This window comes from Lissotriton helveticus, chromosome 9 (assembly GCF_964261635.1).
Source record: "Lissotriton helveticus chromosome 9, aLisHel1.1, whole genome shotgun sequence".
NCBI classification, from domain to species: Eukaryota; Metazoa; Chordata; class Amphibia; order Caudata; family Salamandridae; genus Lissotriton; species Lissotriton helveticus.
The window spans coordinates 950,076,644-950,097,885 of NC_136070.1; the positions used below are offsets into that span (position 1 = coordinate 950,076,644).

At 49.5% G+C, this 21,242-nt stretch overlaps 1 protein-coding gene across 3 annotated transcripts in view; it reads right to left on the reverse strand.

Moving 5' to 3' along the window:
* RNF123 (ring finger protein 123) overlaps positions 1-21,242 on the reverse strand; it is a 1,600,675-nt gene that overhangs the window by 242,954 nt on the left and 1,336,479 nt on the right. For all 3 annotated transcript variants that reach the window (XM_078661207.1, XM_078661208.1, XM_078661206.1), the window contains exon 37: positions 3,547-3,641. In XM_078661207.1, coding sequence (XP_078517333.1) covers positions 3,547-3,641 — 95 coding nt within the window. The remainder of the gene's footprint in view (positions 1-3,546; positions 3,642-21,242) is intronic.

The window sequence follows — 21,242 nt, forward strand, 5'->3', positions numbered from 1 at the left end:
CATCTTTGGCTATACAGGAGTCGAGCGACATGATCCTTTGCAATTTGGCAACTATCTTCTCAGATATTAGGGAGATGTGACTTAAAATGTTAAACTTTTAAAAAAAATGAAAATCTCTGGAATTTCTGTAACTTTACTTTGCAAGTCATGTATCACCTCCCCAACCTATTGCTGGATTTCCCTTTCTTATAAGTCTAAGCTGCACATCGTCTATTGCCTTTTTAATCATCTCTTCTTTATAACTTTCAGTTAGTTCAACTCTTTGTAGCTCTTAACAAGCATTTGCAATTCAATAGGTCTCTCATTTATGAGAGCTGGCATTATTGGCATTGTAGAACAAGTTACTTACCTTCGGTAATGATGCATCTGTAAGAGACATAGGTTAGTTATAGAATCCTTACCTTAGTATTACCCCCAGGCATGAGACTGGATCCAGATAATTTTTTCTCTTAGCAGTACCCCTGCGCGTCGGTAGGTGGTGTCGATCAACTCCGCATCCCTCATCGGCATCGTGGTCGCCGGAATGATGTTGCGGGGTCTACTTAGACGCAGCCCCCGCGCGCTGAAGTTAGTTCTGACATGACTTTCCACGCCAGAAGCGCACAGCCATGCAAGACACTGACCACTGGTGTGCCACAACTAGGGCCCTGTAAGGGAGTCACTGTCTCTAGAAGTCAGTTCGCAGAGAGGGGAGGATGGGTGGCAAGTAAGGATCTATAACTAACCTATGTCTCTTACAGATACATAGTTACCGAAGGTAAGTATCTTGTTCATCTGAAAGAGAGTTAGTTATAGATTCCTTAACTTCTAATAGATACCCCAACAATACCATCCCAGAGAGGGTCTGCGAACCAAGATCACACCAGAAAATCCTGGAGGACAGAACGGGCAAAGTATCCGTCCCTCCGGACCTGACTATCCAGTAATGTCTGGTGAACGTGTTCATAGATGCCCATGTGGTCGCCTGTCAGATGTCAAGAAGTGGGACTGGATGTGACAAAGCAGTAATTGCTGCCGTAGCTCTAGTGGAATGAGCGCGCAGCCCCACTGGAAGTTCCTTTTTAGTTAAAGCGTAACAAATCTTTATACAAAGGACACCCCATCTTGAGATGGTATGCTTTTGGACAGCCCACCCTTTCTTGGTACCCACATAGGAAACGAAAAGTTGATCGTCCACCCGGAAATATTTAGTGTGGTCCAGGTAGAAGGACAGTACACGCTTAGAGTCTAGACTGTAGTCTCTCTCCTCCTTGGAAGAGTGCAGAGGTGGGAAAAAGGTGCACAAAGTAATTGTTTGTCCAATGTGAAAAGGTGTAACCACTTTTGGAAGGAACGAGGGTCTCGCTGAAGCACCACTTTGTCCGGATGCACAGAGAAGAAAGGGGGCTTAGAAAAAAGCGCCTAAAGCTCTCTCACTCTGCAAGCAGAGGTGATGGCAACCAGAAAGGCAGTCTTCAGAGTAAGGAGCCTGAGAGGACAGCTGTGAAGAGGCTCGAAGGGAGCACCCCCGTCAACGCCACCCCCATCAGCACACTTGCAGGTAAGCTCCTACACCGTTGTACAGGTGTACCTCGTTTTGGATGTGTTAACCTGGTTAGTTTATTAACAACCACCCACCCCTTTCTTGTCATTAGGTGAGGTTTTCAGACCACTTGTTGGTTGTCTCCAGTACCTCTGTCCTGAAGAAGACTCACATGCCAAGGCCTTACTACCCTATGTGCCACAAGCCAAGACGAAACGTCGACTATCATATACCTACACATCTGGAACCATCCACCACTTCATGTTTGACGTGCCGAAAATTACAATCTGTGATTGTTAAAAAGTGATGTGAAATAGACCATGTAAACTACTGTTGGGCCAGTTCTATAAGATTGAGATTTTGAATCAATCACGCACAAATTTCTCAACTATTTCCTTCTATCTTAATCCTAGGGAGTAACTTCCCACTCACGCACTTTATCTTGAGCACTTACTCTTTCCTTTGCACGTTCCTCCTCAGGAGCAACCAGCTACTTTTAACAACGGCTTTGACTGAAATTTATGAAGTATGATAAATTTAACGTGTTTTTCATAAAAAATACAGTGGCTACACATCCTTCTTACTTTTAACCTTATGGAAGTATTGTTCTCCCCATGAGCGCTGAATGACTCTGAGCTCACACTGAAAAATGAAATGTTAAATTAACTTTACCTCAGGGATTGATTGGTTTGAGGACCATTTTTACCCTATACCGCATTGTACCCAGGTCCACAGACTCCATTGGGTTAACCCCTCACCTATAATGGCTACTGACCAATGAACAGCCACAGTTTATAGTAGACAATGACACACACTAATGAAAAATATGAGCTTCAAGTCCCTACCTGAATACAACATGCCACTCAGAGCAGCGCATGTGCTGCCCAGGCTTGACCTAAAAATGGAGCATGAGAATATTTCCTCTGTTTAGGTTCTCAGTCTACGGTGCTTCTACTTGTCCATAGGTCAGCCACCCCACCTGAGTACGATATCCATGTAGGCTCCTCCTCTTAGCTTTTTCCATCTGTGCTTTCTGTTCTTTGCTGCAGCACATGTAGATCGCTCACCCAATCCAGAATGAATTGCTTTGTATTGATCCCCCATTACTGCTGAAAACTAAATGCCTTATCTTTGGAGCTAACTGGTGTAAAGGAGGGGTTTCAGATTCACTTGAAGGTCTACAGATCAGCTCCTTAGTGAACACTGGAGTAATATCATCAATTTTGGAAAGACCTCGGAACAAGGTCTTCAAATCAGTCTGACAATATAATGTATTTCCATTTGAAAGGAGCTTTAAAATATATTTGTACTTATTGTTTTAGGGTTATTATTAATCATTTTTGGAGTTTTACTGATATACATATTAGGTAAGTAGCTTCTTCCAAAGTTGCTTCAATGATACCAGAGAATTAATGGTCAATGGATATCACTAGGGGTGGGTGGAATTTGCCTAATCGAGTTACGCAAATCTCTGCGTAACGTTAAACAATTTCCACGAACACGCAGAATTGCTTGCTCGCAATGCTTTTTTACTGTTCGCAATCGCTGTTTGCGTGCTCGGGGGAAATATCTCGCGAACACGCATTTTGAGAACGCGAACAAGCAAACAATTTAGCGAAGTCGCAGAACGCAGAATTTTGGGCAATTTTGCGTTCTCCGCCGAACGCAAAATTACCCAAATTCCGCAAGGAGAATGGAATTTACTACCCAGGCCTAGATATCACTACCCATGATGTCACTTCCTGTGCTGTTACGCCAAATGCATATTAGAGGAGCCTCATATTTGTTTCTGCCCAGGTCCCAACAAGTCCTAGAACATGTCCGGAATATAGCAGGCATGTAGTATGCTGAGAAGGGGTGGGAGGTGTACTGCCTTAATCTGTTGTCACTGGAAAGAGGTGTTGGTGTCAGTGGAGCTTTTGTGGGCAAGTAGGTTTCTGCACTGAGGCAACTTTTGAAGAGTTACTCTGAATCAATCTGATGTTAAGAAGTTATAAGTATCTTGTGCAAGACAGAAAACTTACCAGGATGGAGGCAGCCGCCTGCTTGGACTGCTCACTTAGATGAGACAACATCTGCTCCACCTTGGATAGCTCTGACGCACTGATGTAATCTGTGTCTGAGGAAAAGTAAAACAAATACAATTTAAAACAGTTGATTCATGGGACCTTATGCAACCTTAGTAGTGCATATATTCTGGACAACTAAGTTGTACAGTGTTTGGCATACAATGTCCACAATTGAGTTACATACTAACTGTTCTAGTAATGAATAAATTACTTACATTTGGTAAAGCCCTTTCCGGTGGATATTTTACCTAACGGACAAGTTACTTAACTTCGGTAACACCTTATCTACTAGAGACAATCTAGCTGCAGATTCTTTACCTTAGAATGTCCCAGACTGGATCCGGAAGACTTTGGCTTGAGCAGTACCCTAACACACCGGTAGGTGGCGTAGTCAGCTCTGCATATTGTCGGTTTCATGTCGTCCGCGCCTGGAAGGGACGCCCACGTCATTTATAGAGGCACGACCTGGTGACATCATTTACTTTTCGCGACTTCTCATGGTAGGAGCGCGTAGCCATGAAGTGCACTGACAGTGGTGTGTTTAGAACAACTATGGCCCTGAAAGGGATCTGCCCAGACCCTTAAAACCTGTCCGCAGTACGGAGAAGATGACTGGGTTGGTAAGGAATCTGCGGCTAGAATATGTATCTACCTGATAAGGCATTACCAAAGGTAAGTAACTTGTCCATATGATAAGAGACATTTAGCCGCAGATTCCTTACCTTAGAATAGATACCCAAGCAATAACATCCCCAGAGGATGGACTGCGGATCAGATTAGACCAAAATGTCCTGCAGGACAGAGTTGCCAAAAAAGGGTATCCCTGTGGACTTGACTGTCTAGGCAGTAGTGCTTGGTGACTGTTCAGTGATGCCCACATTGCTGCCTGACAAATGTCAGGGACTGAAGCACTGACTAGTCACAGCCTTAGCTCTGGTGGAGTGAGCTCTTAAGCCTTCAGGGGGATGTTTCTTGGCCAGAGCGTAGCAAATTTTGATGAAGAGGACAACCCATTGTGAGATAGTCCTCTTCTGCACCACGCAACCTTCCTTTTATATAAATACCCCATGAAGAGTTGGTTGTCAACCTGGAACTCTTTAGTGCAGTCAGGGGAGAACGACAACGCTCTTTTTGGGTCCAGACAGTGAAGTCGCTCATTCTCTTCATAGGGATGTGGAGGAGCAAAGAAAGTGGGCAAGGCGACTGATTGCCCCACGTGAAGTGGTGTTACCACTTTTGGTAAGAAAGAGGCACTAGTGAGAAGAACAAACTTATCAGGGAATATGGTCAGGTAAGGAGGCTTGGATGACAGAGCCTGCAATTTGCTCACCCTCCTGGCTGAAGTTATGTTAATTGTGAATTTCTAAAGTGCATGTTCACCAACTGGTCTCTTGGCGCTAAGATTTGAGAAGGAGAAATCAAAACCAGAAACAGTCTAATTGGTGCTAGAGTAAAAAGCCAAGTCTTAAGCAATTTTCTGAAATGCAGATAGTCTTCTTCAAGTCTCAGGGTAGTAGGCAGAGAGTACCACAATTTCGGGCCCAGTACAGAAAACCAAGACCCTCCGGTGCGTTTGCGTCTGAATCTCGGTACACCTTAAGATCTCAGATCTTAAGGTGCGCTGAGGGGAGTATTTGAGGACTCTCAAGGATATGAATTTGGGACCCAGACCATGTATAGCTTTGAATAGGATACATCCAGTTTTAAACAGAGATCGCTGCTCCACCGGCATCCAGTGGAGCTCTTTCAGCAGCGGTCTAATATGGCACCGTCTACCTTGTTGGTAAATGATTCTGGCTGCTTCAGTCTGAATCATCGGCAAACGATGCTTCTGATTTTGTTGGAGAAGTTATTGCCATTAAAAAGGCAGTTTTGATGGACAGCAGCCAGAGGGGGCAGTTGTGCAAAGGTTCGAACAGAGAGCACATCAGGAAGGTGAGAACCAATTTATGGTCCCACTGAGGAATAATGAATGGGGCAGGTGGGAACATATGTACAAGCCCCTTAAGAAATATGTTTACAATAGGGGATTTAAATAAAAGGGGTTGGTCTGGCAGCCTCAAAAAGGCAGTAAAGTATGAAAGGTATCTCTTAAGAGTGCCCAAAGCAGAGCCCTGCTGGGGAAGGTTCAAAATAAAGAGAAGGACTTGAGAGATGAAAGCAGAAAGAAGATCAGTAGACCTTTCTGTACAATATTTGACAAACGTCTACCATCAGCAGGCATACAAGGTCTTAGTAGAGGGATGCCTGGCGGCCAGTATCTCATCACTTACTTCGGGAGGAAGGTTGAATGCAATCAACTGCGTGGCTCAATCTCCACGCAAGAAGAACTAGAGTTGAGGGGTTCGGGTGGAGGACTCACCTGCTGCTACGACATAAGATCCTCCCGAAGGGGCAGACTATTAGGAGGATCAATGCTCAGTTGGAGAAGCTTGGGATACCAGACTCTCCATGCCCAGTCCGGAGCCACAAGAATGACTTGGGCGCAGTCGCTCCTGATCTTCTTGAGCGCTCTGGACAGGAGTGGCATTGGTGGAAAGGCCATACAGGAGGCCAGAGATCCACTCGAGACGAAAAGCATCACAGAGCTAGTGCCGTCTTGGAATCTCCAGCACGCAAAACTGCTGACATTGGGTTTTCTTGGAAGAGGCAAACATATCTAACCAAGGCTCTTCTCACCTCTGACAGAGACCTGGATGGAGATGCCATTCTCGATCCAGGATTCAAGCCAGCCGGGCCGAAGAGGCTGAAATGCCAGAAACCGGTCCCCGGTAGCTTGTCTCCTTTCTGGTGAAGAATTGGCTTGGTAGTTTGGTCTGCCCTGTTCCCATGATGCACTGGGCCAGGGACAGACTAAATTGCATATAGCCAGGTTCTGAGCTGGGATGGGGCAGTGAGATAAATAACGGTGATGGATCAAGCCCTGATCTTTGGACTGGGTAAGAGTGGTCTGCTTAATTCAGACACTCTGTTCATCACCACCCCCTTTTCTGAATCATTCTCGATCCACTAGGCATCGATAGATGAGTTTGTCTGTCCTGGCGTTCAGCGAACCTCCCAGGTGCTGAACCTCCAGGAATATGCCCTGCTGTTCCTGCCATGTCCAGAGATGCAGGACCTCTTGACTAAGGGTGCAGGGCCCCACCCCACCCTGTTTATTATAGTACCACTTGCCGTGGTGTTCTCCGTGAACACCTGAACCATCTGTCCCTTGATGGAAGGGAGAAAAGCTTTCAATGCCAAGCAAATCGCTCAGAGCCTCAGCAAGTTCATGTGGAGTCCGAATTCCGAGAGAGACCAGTCTTCTGATCGCCACCTTCCCCAGATGCTCGCCACATCCCAGGAGTGACACATCTGTCACTACTGTGTGATCTGGTTGGGGAAGGGAGAGGGATCTGCCTCTGACCCAATTGAGGTTGGTCAGCCCCACTGCAGATCCCTCCGAGATCTGGACCATGTTGGAGAGATTCCCATGATACTTCGCCCAATGGAACTTCAGGTCCCACTGCACAGCCTACATATGCCATCTGGCATGTGTCACTAGCAGGATGCAGGAGGTTATGAGCCCCAGCAACCTCGGTCTCAGTCTCACAGAAATCCAGGGTAGAGGCTGAAACATCTGTACCATAGCCTGAATATCCTGAACTCGCCACTCAGGAGGACATGCCAGAAACTGCAGCGTGTCCAGAACAGCTGCGATGAAAAGGAACATCCGAGAGAGAGTCAGGTGTGACTTGGGTTGATAGTGAAACCCAGTGAAAGTAGGATATTTGCCAAAGTCTGGAGGTGGGAGAGGCCAGTCTGGGGCAAGCTCGCCTTCAACAGCCAGTCGTCATGATAGGGGAAAACTGGTACCCCTAATCTGTGCAGATGAGCTGCGACTAACGCCATCACGTTTTTTTAATTCTTTTTTTTTTGTTACAGAGTTTATAGAGAGCGAACTTGACCCAAAGGCATCGGGTAACAGAGCACTTTACACGAGCACCAGTTGCGTTACATGAAGATACATTCATTTTTGTTAGGCGCGGGGAGATTCAGTGCGTTGCCCAGAATCACAGGATGTTCAGTGTTGTTGCTGAAACTTGAACCCGGTTCTCCAGATTCCAGGTTGACTGCCCTAGCTGTTAGGCCAACTCCTCTCACCTTGGTGAACACCCAAGGGGCACTAGTGAGGCCAAAGATGAGCACTGTAAACTGAAAGTACTCATGGCCTACCATGAACCTCAGGTAGCGTGGTTGAGCAAGCAAGATGGGAATGTGAAATTAAGTGTCCTGCAAGTCCAATGCTAACATTCAGTCTCTGGGGTCTAGGGCAGACAAGACCTGAGCCAGAGTGAGCATTTTGAACTTTTTGTTTTTGAGGAAGTTGTTGAGGGCTCGCAGATCTTGAACAGGATGAAGGCCCTTGTCCTTTTTTGAGACCAGAAAGTAGCAGGAATAACAACCACAGCCTACTTCTGGTGCAGGAACTATGTCTATGGCTCCCTTGGCCAAGAGAGTCCTGACTTCCTCCTGAAGCAAGGTCAGGTGGTCCTCCATCAGCCAGTCATAAGTCAAAGGTATGGAGGGTGGAGTAGACTCAAATGAGAGGAAGTAGCCCCTTCAGACTTTTCTGAAGAATGCACTTGTCTGATGTTATGCTTTGCCAGTGGTGGAGATGACGGCTGATCCTGCCACCAACTGGCCGCCCAGAATCTTGAAGGGCCGGACTAGGAAGGTTTAGAGATGGCACGGGAGGATATGACTAACTGGACCCTCTGGCCACCTGACCCATGGGGTTGAAAGGAGTTGCGCCCATGGCTGTGCGGCGGTTGCTGAACCTGCACAGTAAAATGTCTGGGATATAGCTGCTCACATGGCCACGAAAAGGGCGTAAAGCAGACAGGTACGGGTGGTCACTCAAAAGGCCCAAGGACCTGGCTGTAACCAGCAAGTCCTTAAAGCACTCCAGGACCATGTCCACATGGTCTTTAAAGAGACCGGTGCCATCAAAGGGCATGCCAATAAGGAAAGCCTGGACATCCCCAGAAAAGTCAGAAACTCTAAGCCAGGCATGACGTCGAACAGCCACCATCGATGACATCGTTCTGCCCAGAGAGTCGGTGGTGTCAAGCCCACAACAAATGGTGAACCATGCAGCATCTCTCCCATCTGATACAGCTTGGGATAGAATGTCCCGGGTCTCCTCTGGGACCTGTGGAAGCACTTGCGCAACCCTTTCTCACAAGGAGTGGGAGGAAAGGCCCAATAGGTATGCAGTGTTCACTGACCGCAATGCTAGGCTGGCAGAAGAAAACAAATAATCTTGCCCCAACTATCCAGTCTATTGTATTCCCTGTCTGGGAGTGCGGAAAGGAACGTGCCTTGTGAGGCAGAGGCCTGAACCACCAAGCTCTCAGGATCAGGTGGTTGGTGAGGAATTTTGGGCCACCTTGTGCAGGGAGATGGAAGCAGGCAACTGTCCTATTCACAGAAGGCCCTGTGCTCGGTTTTGACCAGGTTCCCGGAAGAACATTAGTCAAGGACTCGTTGAAAGGCACGTGGGGCTCCGAGGAGGAGACACCTGGCTGCAAGACCTCTCTTAAAATGTTTGTCTTGACATCCACGGATAAGAGCTGAAGGTCAAGGACCTCAGCTACCCTTCTCACCAAAATAGCATAGCCACAGTAGGGGGAGAAGGGCCAGAACCTGGGGAGGTTTTCAGTACACTGGCCTCACCCAATTCCTCATACCAGTCTATTTCATGTTCAGGCTGGTCTTGTAAAGGGTCCAGTGACCCACCCAATATTCCTCTATTCCTACTCCTTCAAAACAAGGCTAAGGAACAGAAGGATCCAAGGCTGCCGTTGTCCACACCATTTAATGAATCTTGACCATCTGTATGAGTAAATGGACTTGGTGGTGTCGCCTGGCCGATAAAATAACATCCACCACGTCAGGCGGTAGAGAGAAGGAACTCAGGTTGCCCCGTTCAATCTCCAGGCATGAAGGTGCAGGCTCTGGAGGTGGGGGTGTAGAACCTGCCCCTCCGACTGCGAGAGGAGGTCTGCCCTGAGAGGGAGACGGAGTGGACGGTGCGATGAGAGGTGAAGAAGATCTGTGTACCACACCCTTCTTGGCCAATCTGGGGCGATCAAATTGACTTGGGCCCGGTCTTGGCGAATCTTCCTTAGAACCCGAGGAATCAAGGGCATGAGAGGAAACGCGTAAAGGAGTTGTGAGTCCCAACTCAACTGAAACGCATCCCACAAAAGCTCCCTGCTTTGGATACTGGAGACTGCAGAACGACGGGCAGTGAGCATTCTCGTGAGTGGCAAACACGTCCACCCGAGGAGTCCCCCACGTCCGGAAGATGTGACGAACTACCTCCGGATGAAGCCTCCACTCGTGGTCGGTGGAGAACTGCCGACTGAGACTGTCCGCACGCACGTTCAGCACCCCGGCCAGATGATTTGCCATCAAGCAAATCCGATGATCTTGAGCCCAGGACAAGAGCCGCAACGCCTCTTTGCAGAGACAATGCGACCCTACTTCTCCCTGCTTTTTGGCATACCACATCGCGGTAGTGTTGTCTGCCAGGACTTGAACAGACTGACCGCAAAGGGAAGGGAAGGGAGGAAGGTCTTGAGCGCCAAACATACGCCCGCAACTCTAAAAGGTTAATGTGAAGTAACCTTTCCTCTGGAGACCAAAGACCCTTGATCTCCAGGTCACCCAGAAGAGCACCCCACCCTAGGGTAGAGGCATCCTTTATCACTGTGACCACCGATGGGAGGAAGATGGAAGGGCTTTCCTTGAGACAGATTGCCCTCCACATTCCACCAAGACAGATCCGCTGCAGCTTCTCTGGCGATCCTAACTGACTCCCTGAGATCGCCGTTGTGCTGATACCACTGCCTGCGGAGGCACCAGTGGAGTGCCCTCATGTGCCAGCGTGCATGGTTGACCACCAGAATGCAGGAAGCAAACAGACCGAGCAGACGAAGGACATTCAGGACTGGAACGACGGCTCCATTGTAGAATAAAGGGATAATTTCCTGCATGTAGAGGAGGTGGGAATGCTCGACACACAGTACTGTCCAGTATCACCGCTATGAACAGGTTGCGCTGAGAGGGCACCAGGTGAGACTTGGGCACGTTTATTGAGAAACCCAATTTGTATAACAGCTGGGTTGCCACTTGCAGATGATGAAGCACCTTCTCTGGAGACTCCGCTTTGAGCAGCCAGTCATCCAGATAGGGGAAAACCGGAATCCCCAATTTCCTGAGATGGGCTGCCACCACTGGCATCACCTTGGTGAAGACTCGAGGTGCAGTAGTAAGTCCAAACGGGAGAACCGCAAACTGATAGTGTTGCGACCCTACCGTAAAACTGAGATACTTCCTATGTGACTTCAGGATTGGTGTAGGAGAGTAGGGTCTGCAATCCTATGATCACCCAGATTTTTGCTTTTTGCTTCACTGGTTTACGACTTTCCCTGGCTGTGGGCCTGCTAATCAGACCCACAGCCTAGCTGTTCTCTATATTCCAAATTGTACCCAGGTACTGAATTGGCACTGGGCCCTCTCTTGAGTCCCTGTACCCAGGGCAGAGGTGCACCCAGAGGTCTCCCAGGGGATGCAGCATGTATTATGCCACCCCTGGGCTGACTAACTAAACAGACACAACTGGCTGCTTGACAGCTGGGAGCAAGGTGGTGTAATCACCCCTGCTTTAGATATAGTATACCTATATCTAAACCTAAAATGGGCACACAGATCTCCTATCAGTCACTCCTATGGCAGGCCTTAACAATCCTGGAGACAGAGTGCTTGGAATCGTGTGAGATAGTGCTCTGGCATGAGCTGAGCCTGTCTGCGGCCTTCGGGATCTATCCCTTAGCCGTTTCCATGATAGCGTCAGACCATATACTTTTAAGTGCCTTATAATCCTCGCGGTTATGGTAACTTTGGTCTGACATTATCTAAACATGTCGTGTAAGGTGTCATACGCTTTGGAATACTACCCCCTCACCAGTTCTGGCGACGGGGGTAGCATTCCACCCCTCTAGAGGGAAAAGACATGTTGGTAGCTGTAACCCCGGTTAAAGTTGAACACAGCCTCAGCTCCACAAAATGGATGCTGCCACCGAGACACAAGTCTGCCCTCCTGCTGCTGGGAGTCCTTCCAGCGAGGGAGGCCTGGACAAGGGTTTCCTGTCAGGGGCGATGCCAGCACCATCCCAGACAGGATTTTGTGTATCCCAGGTAGGCAGGGCTGAAAGGAAGGTGACTGCAAGTGGCACCCCAGTGCTCACTGTGCATAGTCCGGCTCAAACCAGTTCCAGAGGCACACCAGCCCCTGAGCTGGGGAGAGACCGGACAAAGGAGAGGGGTGTAACCACCCCCCTCCTGGTCCCACCCATGGGCAGGACCTAGTCGCGTGCCAGCCCCTTTTTTTTTAGAATAAAGGTAGGAGCAGGCCCCCTTCCCAAATTGGATCATCTTGAAACTTGAACTACTTTCCACGAAAGGAACTCTTGACATTCTCTGAAGACTCTCCCTTGTGGCTAAGGAGTAGCCACCCTGCACCAGCAGGCACCATCGAAGCGCTTGCGGTTTGCTGGACGTCCATCCTCCGGATCAAGACTGACCAGCTCGACGAGACCCGGATTCCCTGCCATCTCTGACCTCTACCTGCATCATCAGCCCAGCTGAGATTCGTGGGTGTGACGAGACCCGAGGGACCGGCCATCTTCAAGACCTGCACGACGCTTCACCAGCACGACCACCGAGGGACCCTCGAGTGAGTGCACTGGGGTTTGAGAAGCCCCAACCCTGAGCAGCTCCAGCACCGAAGTCCAGCCCCCAGCATCCACGAGATCTGCGTGGGGCCCTTCTGCTTCCTCGCTGCTTACCACGTTGTCCGGTCACTTGCCCGTTGGCTAGTGGCCCTCCTGACGACGTACCACGACGATTTCACCGCTGGTCTAGGTCCCCTAGACTGGCCCTTGCTCCTTGTTCAACAAGGAGTGCCCTGGACCCTCCTGGTCCACTCCAGACGCCATCTTGACTCCACCGCGTGGGCTTGCCTTTGCCAAGGTTTGTTGCTCCTATCCTGGATCCAGCATCGCCGACAGCATACACCATCGTGGGACAGCTCGCACCTCCAGCCTGGTCGCCGACAACGCTTCCTGGCCCGTGTGCCTGCAGAGTCCAGCGTCACCCACTTACCTGATCGCGGCAACTTCATCTGGTGCCATCCTGGTGCCCACACAATCACTGGCTAGTGATTAAGAACTGAGTCCCCTCTGCTTTCAGGTCGTCCTCTTCACCGATCCAGCCTTGGATCACACCGAACTTCTTCACTGGTCGCCTGCCAGCAACTTCTTCTTTCAGGCTCCATGGACTACAACGAGGATTCCCGACGTCACTTGAACCCTATGCAGCCGCAGCCCCTGGGCTAGGTAACTTGAGTATTTCGGTGCTCCAGCACAGGTTCACTATCCTAGTGTCCAGATCCTTTTTCGTTTTAAGTCTACCTAGTCGGATTCGTCCGGAAACAGTAACTTTAGAATTGCTAGCATCCATAGACTTTGTCCCGCATCCCGCGTAAGAGTTCCCACTCTGCACCCGGGTTCCCTAGGCCTCCTGCTCCTAACCTGAGGGTTCAGTAAGGTAGTCCTAGCGGTCCTGAAGCCTCTGGATCGTGTTACTTACCTGCTAGTATTTCGCATTCCACTTTTAGAGTATATGGTTTTTCGTGCCCCTCGGGCATTTGTGTAAATTGTGCGACTTGCAATATTTTCGTAAGAGTTTTGTATTGTGCTTAGCTCCCTGACTCATAAAGAGTTCAGGGTAGACTTGTTATTAATAAAAATACTTTATTTTTATAACAACTTGTGTGGTGTCCTTTCACTTGGTGTTCAAGGGGTATATGTGATGGTAAAACAGCTTGCTTAACGCGCCCTCTAGAGTTTAGCCTAAAGACTGCTCTTGTCCATGCTACTAGGATAGCTGGTCTATCAGGTTGACTTACAACCAATCATCAATAAGGGTTGTTTGGTATGATACAAAGTGATCACTAGAATAGTGAGCACTATATATCAGGCCAACTTCTCACATTGGTGAGCAGCGGTTGGGATTTGAGCTTGCTGTTGTTTTACCACACACGTATCCTAAGAATATCATTTGAAAGATCACATAAGTACCAAGGTACATATAACTTAGCTTAGAATACTCTGCGTTCTACTGAACCAGCTGTTGTAGTGTAACAGGGCTTAGCACACCCTAACTACAATTCTAGCAAGGGATCAGTAGGTAAACCCATAGTGTAGGTAGGTGCATCACTTACACCACACTAGAAGCATGTCTACCCATGGAGAGTCTTCAGAGACTCCCCTAGGGGTTAGTGACCCTCCACAGGTCCTTTCCAGATATGCAGCTCTCAGTTTCCAGGAGATGAGACAATTGTGTACCTCCAGGAAATTGAAACAGGGTTCTAACCCTACCACTCCTTTTTCTGTTAGGTCTCTTAGAGACATATGATGCTAGAAAAGCTTCTCATACAGATGGGAGCATGCCAGCCTTAGAGGGTACCCTTGGTGATCCTGACCTCCCTGAAACTGAGGAAGTAGAGGAGGAAGAGGATGAAGAGGATCCTTCTGGGGATGAGGCAGACAACGGTCCTGAGCTAGTCAGCAGACTTACTAGGGCCAACTTAGACCTACATAGGGAAGGATCTGGGGGACCCCCAGTACTGACCCTAAGCAGGCCTAACTTTGGAGTTAGAAGAGATAGATCTCATTCTAGGGACTCCAATAGATCTGTGCACTCTCATGCCTCTTCCCAGAGGAGAATGATTTCTCCCCAGAGGAGAATGACTTCCCCTCAGGGAACATGAAGCAAGGATGAAACAGGCTAGAACTTGCCCTTGCCAAGGAGAAGCTTGCCTTTGCTAGAGAGCAACAGTTGAGTGGGGTAGTCCCCACTGGTGGCAGCAGTATCCCTAAGGATAAAGACAGGAGTTTTGATACTAAACACCTGAGTAAAATAGTGCCCCCCTTTAGACAAGGGGATGACATCCACAAATGGATGACTGCTTTGGAGAGGGCCTGCACTGTCCAGTGCATCCCCCAGAGTCAGTGGGCAGCTATATTGTGGCTCTCCTTTGAAGGCAAAGGTAGAGATAAGCTCCTCACTACTAGAGTTGAGGATGCTAACAATTACCGAGTCCTGAAGAATACACCGATTGATGGGTTTGGCTTAACAACTGAGCAGTACAGGTTGCTGTTCAGAGACACCCAGAAAATTCAGTCTCAGGATTGGGCTGACTTTGTTGATTGTGCCACTAAGGCTTTGGAAGGCTGGTTACTGGGTAGCAAGGTTACTGATTACACAGGGTTGTATAATCTTATCATGAGAGAACAGATTTTAAATAACTGTCAGAACCAGTTGTTGCACCAGCACCTTGTTGATTCAGATCTGACCTCTCCGCAAGAATTGGGAAAGAAGGCAGACAGATGGGTCAGAACAAGGGTCAAGCAGAACCAGACTCAGAACCAGGGTGGTCAGAAGAAAGCAGACCAAAAGGGTAGTAACAAGAGTGAACAAAATGACCAGAAGTCTTCAACAGGTCCCCAACAATCCAAAGAGGGTGGGGGTCAGGCTTCACAACAGAAAAAGAAGACTCAAGAAGGCCAGTCAAAAAGGTGGTGCCAATACTGTAAAAGTAAGACTCACTGGTTTAGTGAGTGCACCAAGAAAGGAGGGCAAATTCCTACCACTACAGCCCCTAAGGCACCTGCACCCCCTAGTACAGTCAGTAGTGGTAGTGCACCTCCCAAGGGAATAGTTGGGTTAACCTTGGGAACTGAGGGGTATGACAACTTAGTTGGCACACTCACTCAGGCTGTCCTTGTCTGTACAGGGGATGTGGATATATCCCCTGGTGCCAGTCCCAATACTTTGGGCAAATACAGGCAGACGCCTTTAATTAATGGAAAAATGGCTCAGGCCTACAGGGACACTTGTGCCAGTGTCACAATGGTGACACCTAACTTTGTGATCCCTGGACAGATCATGCCAGGTACAGATTACCTGGTGACCAATGCCAGCAATGTCACTACCCATCATAGTATGGCAGTTGTTGATTTCTCCTGGGGAGGGGTAAGTGGCCCAAAGAAAGTTGTGGTTAGTTCAGACCTCCCAGTAAAATGTCTGTTGGGCAATGATTTGGAAACATCCCTATGGTCAGAAGTGGAGCAGAGGACTCACATGGAAATGTTAGGCTTTCCAGCACATGTCCTTGCTGTGACCAGGTCACAGGCCAAAAGATGCCCCACTGAACAGGTGCTGGATCCTGGAACAATGGACCAGACACCACCCAAGAGGAGGAGCAGTAGGGTTAAGGCATCGCCTTCCCCCTTGCCCCAGGTTGTGGATCAAGTCTCTGAGGAGGCTGACCTTAAGGAACTGAGGGAAACTGAGCCTAAAGAGCTTGAACCTGATCAGGTTGAGTTTCTGGGCTCAGGGGGACCCTCCAGGGAAGACCTGGGGAAGGCACAGTTAGACTGCCCCTCACTTGAACCCCTCAGACAGCAGGCTGCTGCTGAGGCTGCAGGGAACGCCACAGGTAGCCACAAGGTATACTGGGATGATGGACTCCTGTACTCGGAGTCAAGAGACCCCAAGCCTGGTGCAACCAGGAGGCTGGTCATCCCTTTGTCTCAGAGAGGTTTCCTTCTTACCTTGGCCCATGAGATTCCCCTTGCAGGACACTTAGGCCAGAACAAGACTTGGGACAGGCTTGTCACACACTTTCACTGGCCTCACATGAATGAAGATACCAAGGAGTGTTGTCGCTCCTGTGTCACTTGCCAAGCCAGTGGTAAGTCAGGTGGCACAACAAAGGCCCCCCTCATGCCACTACCTGTGGTGGGGGTACCCTTTGAGAGAGTGGTGATTGACATTGTTGGTCCAATGGAACCCCAAACAGCATCAGGGCACAAGTTTATACTGGTGGTGGTGGATCATGCCACCAGGTATCCTGAAGCTATTCCCCTTAGGACCACTACAGCACCTGTTGTGGCAAGGGCCCTACTTGGAGTGTTATCCAGAGTGGGCTTCCCTAAGAAGGTCGTCTCTGACAGAGGTGCACACTTCATGTCAGGATATCTGACTGCAATGTGGAAAGAGTGTGGTGTCAACTACAAGTTCACCACACCCTATCACCCACAGTGCAATGGGCTTGTTGAGAGATTCAACAGGACCCTCAAAGGGATGATTCATGGACTACCTGAAAAGCTCAGGCGTAGATGGGATGTCCTGATACCCTGCCTCTTGTTTGCTTACAGAGAGGTCCCACAGAAGGGGGTTGGCTGCAGCCCTTTTGAACTTCTGTTTGGGCATCCTGTAAGGGGGCCCCTTTGTTTGGTAAAGGAAGGATGGGAGAGACCTCTCAAAAAGCCTGCAACAAACATTGTGGACTATGTACTTGGTCTCCGCTCCGGGATGGCTGAGTAGATGGAAAAGGCATCTAAAAACCTTGAGGCAAGCCAAGAGTTACAAAAAGCTTGGCATGACCAAAAGGCTGTCCTAACTGTTTACCAGCCTGGACAGAAGGTGTGGGTGCTGGGGCCAGTGGCCCCAGTAGCACTCAAAGACAAATGGTCTGGGCCCCACACAATCATTGAGCAAAAGGGAGAAGTCACGTACCTGGTGGACCTTGGAACTCCCAGGAGCCCCCTCAGGGTGCTCCATGTAAACAGGCTCAAAGCATATGTCAACAGGGAGGACATGGGCTTGCTCATGGCCACAGATGAGGGACAGGAGGAGGAGAGTGACCCTCTCCCAGACCTGCTCACTCAGAACCCTGATGATGGGTCAGTAGATGGTGTTGTCTTTTGTGGCAGCCTCTCTGAACATCAACAAAATGATTGTAAACAGGTTCTTCAATCCTTTAGACATATGTTCTCTCTGACACCCAGTCAAACCAATTGGTGTACCCATGAGGTTGACACTGGAGACAGTACGCCTGTCAAGAGTAAAATCTACAGACAGCCTGATCATGTCAGAGACTGCATCAAGACAGAAGTGCAGAAAATGTTGGAGCTGGGAGTCATTGAGCCCTCAGATAGCCCTTGGGCTAGTCCAGTAGTTCTAGTGCCAAAGCCTCACACCCAGGGTGGTAAGAAAGAGATGAGTAGACTACAGAGGTCTCAATGCAGTCACTAAGACTGATGCCCACCCAATACCAAGAGCAGATGAACTTATAGATAGATTGGCTTCTGCCAACTACTTAAGTACATTTGACCTGACAGCTGGGTATTGGCAAATCAGGTTAGCTGAGGAGGCCAAGCCCAAAACAGCATTTTCTACCCCTGGTGGGCATTATCAGTTTGTGGTAATGCCCTTTGGTTTGAAAAATGCGCCTGCCACCTTCCAAAGGCTGGTGAATCAAGTTCTCACTGGGTTGGATGACTTCTGTGCAGCATATCTTGATGATATAGCTGTCTTTAGCTCCACCTGGGAGGATCACCTGGTCCACCTGAGGAAAGTGTTAGAGGCACTGCAGAAGGCAGGTCTCACTATCAGGCCACTAAGTGCCAGATAGGGCAGACACAGGTTGTATACCTGGGCCACCTTGTAGGTGGAGGCCAGGTTCAGCCATTGGAGAGTAAAATACAGGCCATCAAGGACTGGGCTCCTCCAATCACCCAGACTCAGGTTCGAGCTTTCTTGGGCCTGACTGGTTACTACAGGAAATTTGTCAGAAATTATGGGTCCATAGTGACCCCCCTTAATGACCTGACAAGTAAAAAGATGCCAAAGAAAGTTCAGTGGACAGCAAGCTGTCAAAAAGCATTCGATGACCTAAAGCAGGCCATGTGCACAGCACCTATCCTAAAGAGTCCAGACTACTCCAAAACATTCATTGTCCAGACAGATGCTTCTGAGTTGAGTGTGGAAGCTGTTCTATCTCAGCTGAATTTTGATGGTCATGACCAGCCCATTGCTTTTATTAGCCCTTTTATTAGCCGAAGGCTGACCCCCAGAGAGAAGAATTGGTCAACTATTGAGAGGGAGGCCTTTGCTGTGGTTTGGGCCCTGAAGAAGTTGAGGTCATACTTGTTTGGCACTCACTTCAAGATTCAGACCGACCATAAGCCCCTCTTGTGGCTAAATCAGATGAAGGGTGAAAACCCCAAACTACTTAGGTGGTCCATGTCCCTACAGGGGATGGATTTTACAGTGGAACATAGACCTGGCACTGATCATGGCAATGCAGATGGGCTCTCCAGGTATTTCCACTTAGAGCAAGAAGACTCACCTGGTCAAGGTTAGCTTATTGTCCCAAAGTTTGGGGGGGGGGGGTGTCATGTAGGAGAGTAGGGTCTGCAATCCTATGATCACCCAGATTTTTGCTTTTTGCTTCACTGGTTTACGACTTTCCCTGGCTGTGGGCCCGCTAATCAGACCCACAGCCTAGCTGTTCTCTCTATTCCAAATTGTACCCAGGTACTGAATTGGCACTGGGCCCTCTCTTGAGTCCCTGTATCCAGGGCTGAGGTGCACCCAGAGGTCTCCCAGGGGCTGCAGCATGTATTATGCCACCCCTGGGCTGACTATCTAAACAGACACAACTGGCTGCTTGACAGCTGGGAGCAAGGTGGTGTAATCACTCCTGCTTTAGATATAGTATACCTATATCTAAACCTAAAATGGGCACACAGATCTCCTATCAGTCACTCCTATGGCAGGCCTTAACAATCCTGGAGGCAGAGTGCTTGGAATCGTGTGAGATAGTGCTCTGGCATGAGCTGAGCCTGTCTGCGGCCTTCGGGATCTATCCCTTAGCCGTTTCCATGATAGCGTCAGACCATATACTTTTAAGTGCCTTATAATCCTCGCGGTTATGGTAACTTTGGTCTTACATTATCTAAACATGTCTTGTAAGGTGTCATACGCTTTGGAATTCTACCCCCTCGCCAGTTCTGGCGACGGGGGTAGCATTCCCCCCTCTAGAGGGAGAAGACATGTTGGTAGCTGTAACCCCGGTTAAAGTTGAACACAGCCTCAGCTCCACAAAATGGATGCTGCCACCGAGACACAAGTCTGCCCTCCTGCTGCAGGGAGTCCTTCCAGCGAGGGAGGCCTGGACAAAGGGTTTCCTGTCAGGGGCGGTGCCAGCACCATCCCAGACAGGATTTTGTGTATCCCAGGTAGGCAGGGCTGAAAGGAAGGTGACTGCAAGTGGCACCCCGGTGCTCACTGTGCATAGGCCGGCTCAAACCAGTTCCAGAGGCACACCAGCCTCTGAGCTGGGGAGAGACCGGACAAAGGAGAGGGGTGTAACCACCCCCCTCCTGGTCCCACCCATGGGCAGGACCTAGTCCCGTGCCAGCCCCTTTTTTTTTAGAATAAAGGTAGGAGCAGGCCCCCTTCCCAAATTGGATAATCTTGAAACTTGAACTACTTTCCACGAAAGGAACTCTTGACATTCTCTGAAGACTCTCCCTTGTGGCTAAGGAGTAGCCACCCTGCACCAGCAGGCACCATCGAAGCGGTTGCGGTTTGCTGGACGTCCATCCTCCGGATCAAGACTGACCAGCTCGACGAGACCCGGATTCCCTGCCATCTCTGACCTCTACCTGCATCATCAGCCCAGCTGAGATTCGTGGGTGTGACGAGACCCGAGGGACCGGCCATCTTCAAGACCTGCACGACGCTTCACCAGCACGACCACCGAGGGACCCTCGAGTGAGTGCACTGGGGTTTGAGAAGCCCCAACCCTGAGCAGCTCCAGCACCGAAGTCCAGCCCCCCAGCATCCACGAGATCTGAGTGGGGCCCTTCTGCTTCCTCGCTGCTTACCACGTTGTCCGGTCACTTGCCCGTTGGCTAGTGGCCCTCCTGACGACGTACCACGACGATTTCACCGCTGGTCTAGGTCCCCTAGACTGGCCCTTGCTCCTTGTTCAACAAGGAGTGCCCTGGACCCTCCTGGTCCACTCCAGACGCCATCTTGACTCCACCGCGTGGGCTTGCCTTTGCCAAGGTTTGTTGCTCCTATCCTGGATCCAGCATCGCCGACAGCATACACCATCGTGGGACAGCTCGCACCTCCAGCCTGGTCGCCGACAACGCTTCCTGGCCCGTGTGCCTGCAGAGTCCAGCGTCACCCACTTACCTGATCGCGGCGACTTCATCTGGTGCCATCCTGGTGCCCACACAATCACTGGCTAGTGATTAAGAACTGAGTCCCCTCTGCTTTCAGGTCGTCCTCTTCACCGATCCAGCCTTGGATCACACCGAACTTCTTCACTTGTCGCCTGCCAGCAACTTCTTCTTTCAGGCTCCATGGACTACAACGAGGATTCCCGACGTCACTTGAACCCTATGCAGCCGCAGCCCCTGGGCTAGGTAACTTGAGTATTTCGGTGCTCCAGCACAGGTTCACTATCCTAGTGTCCAGATCCTTTTTCGTTATGAGTCTACCTAGTCGGATTCGTCCGGAAACAGTAACTTTAGAATTGCTAGCATCCATAGACTTTGTCCCGCATCCCGCGTAAGAGTTCCCACTCTGCACCCGGGTTCCCTAGGCCTCCTGCTCCTAACCTGAGGGTTCAGTAAGGTAGTCCTAGCGGTCCTGAAGCCTCTGGATCGTGTTAC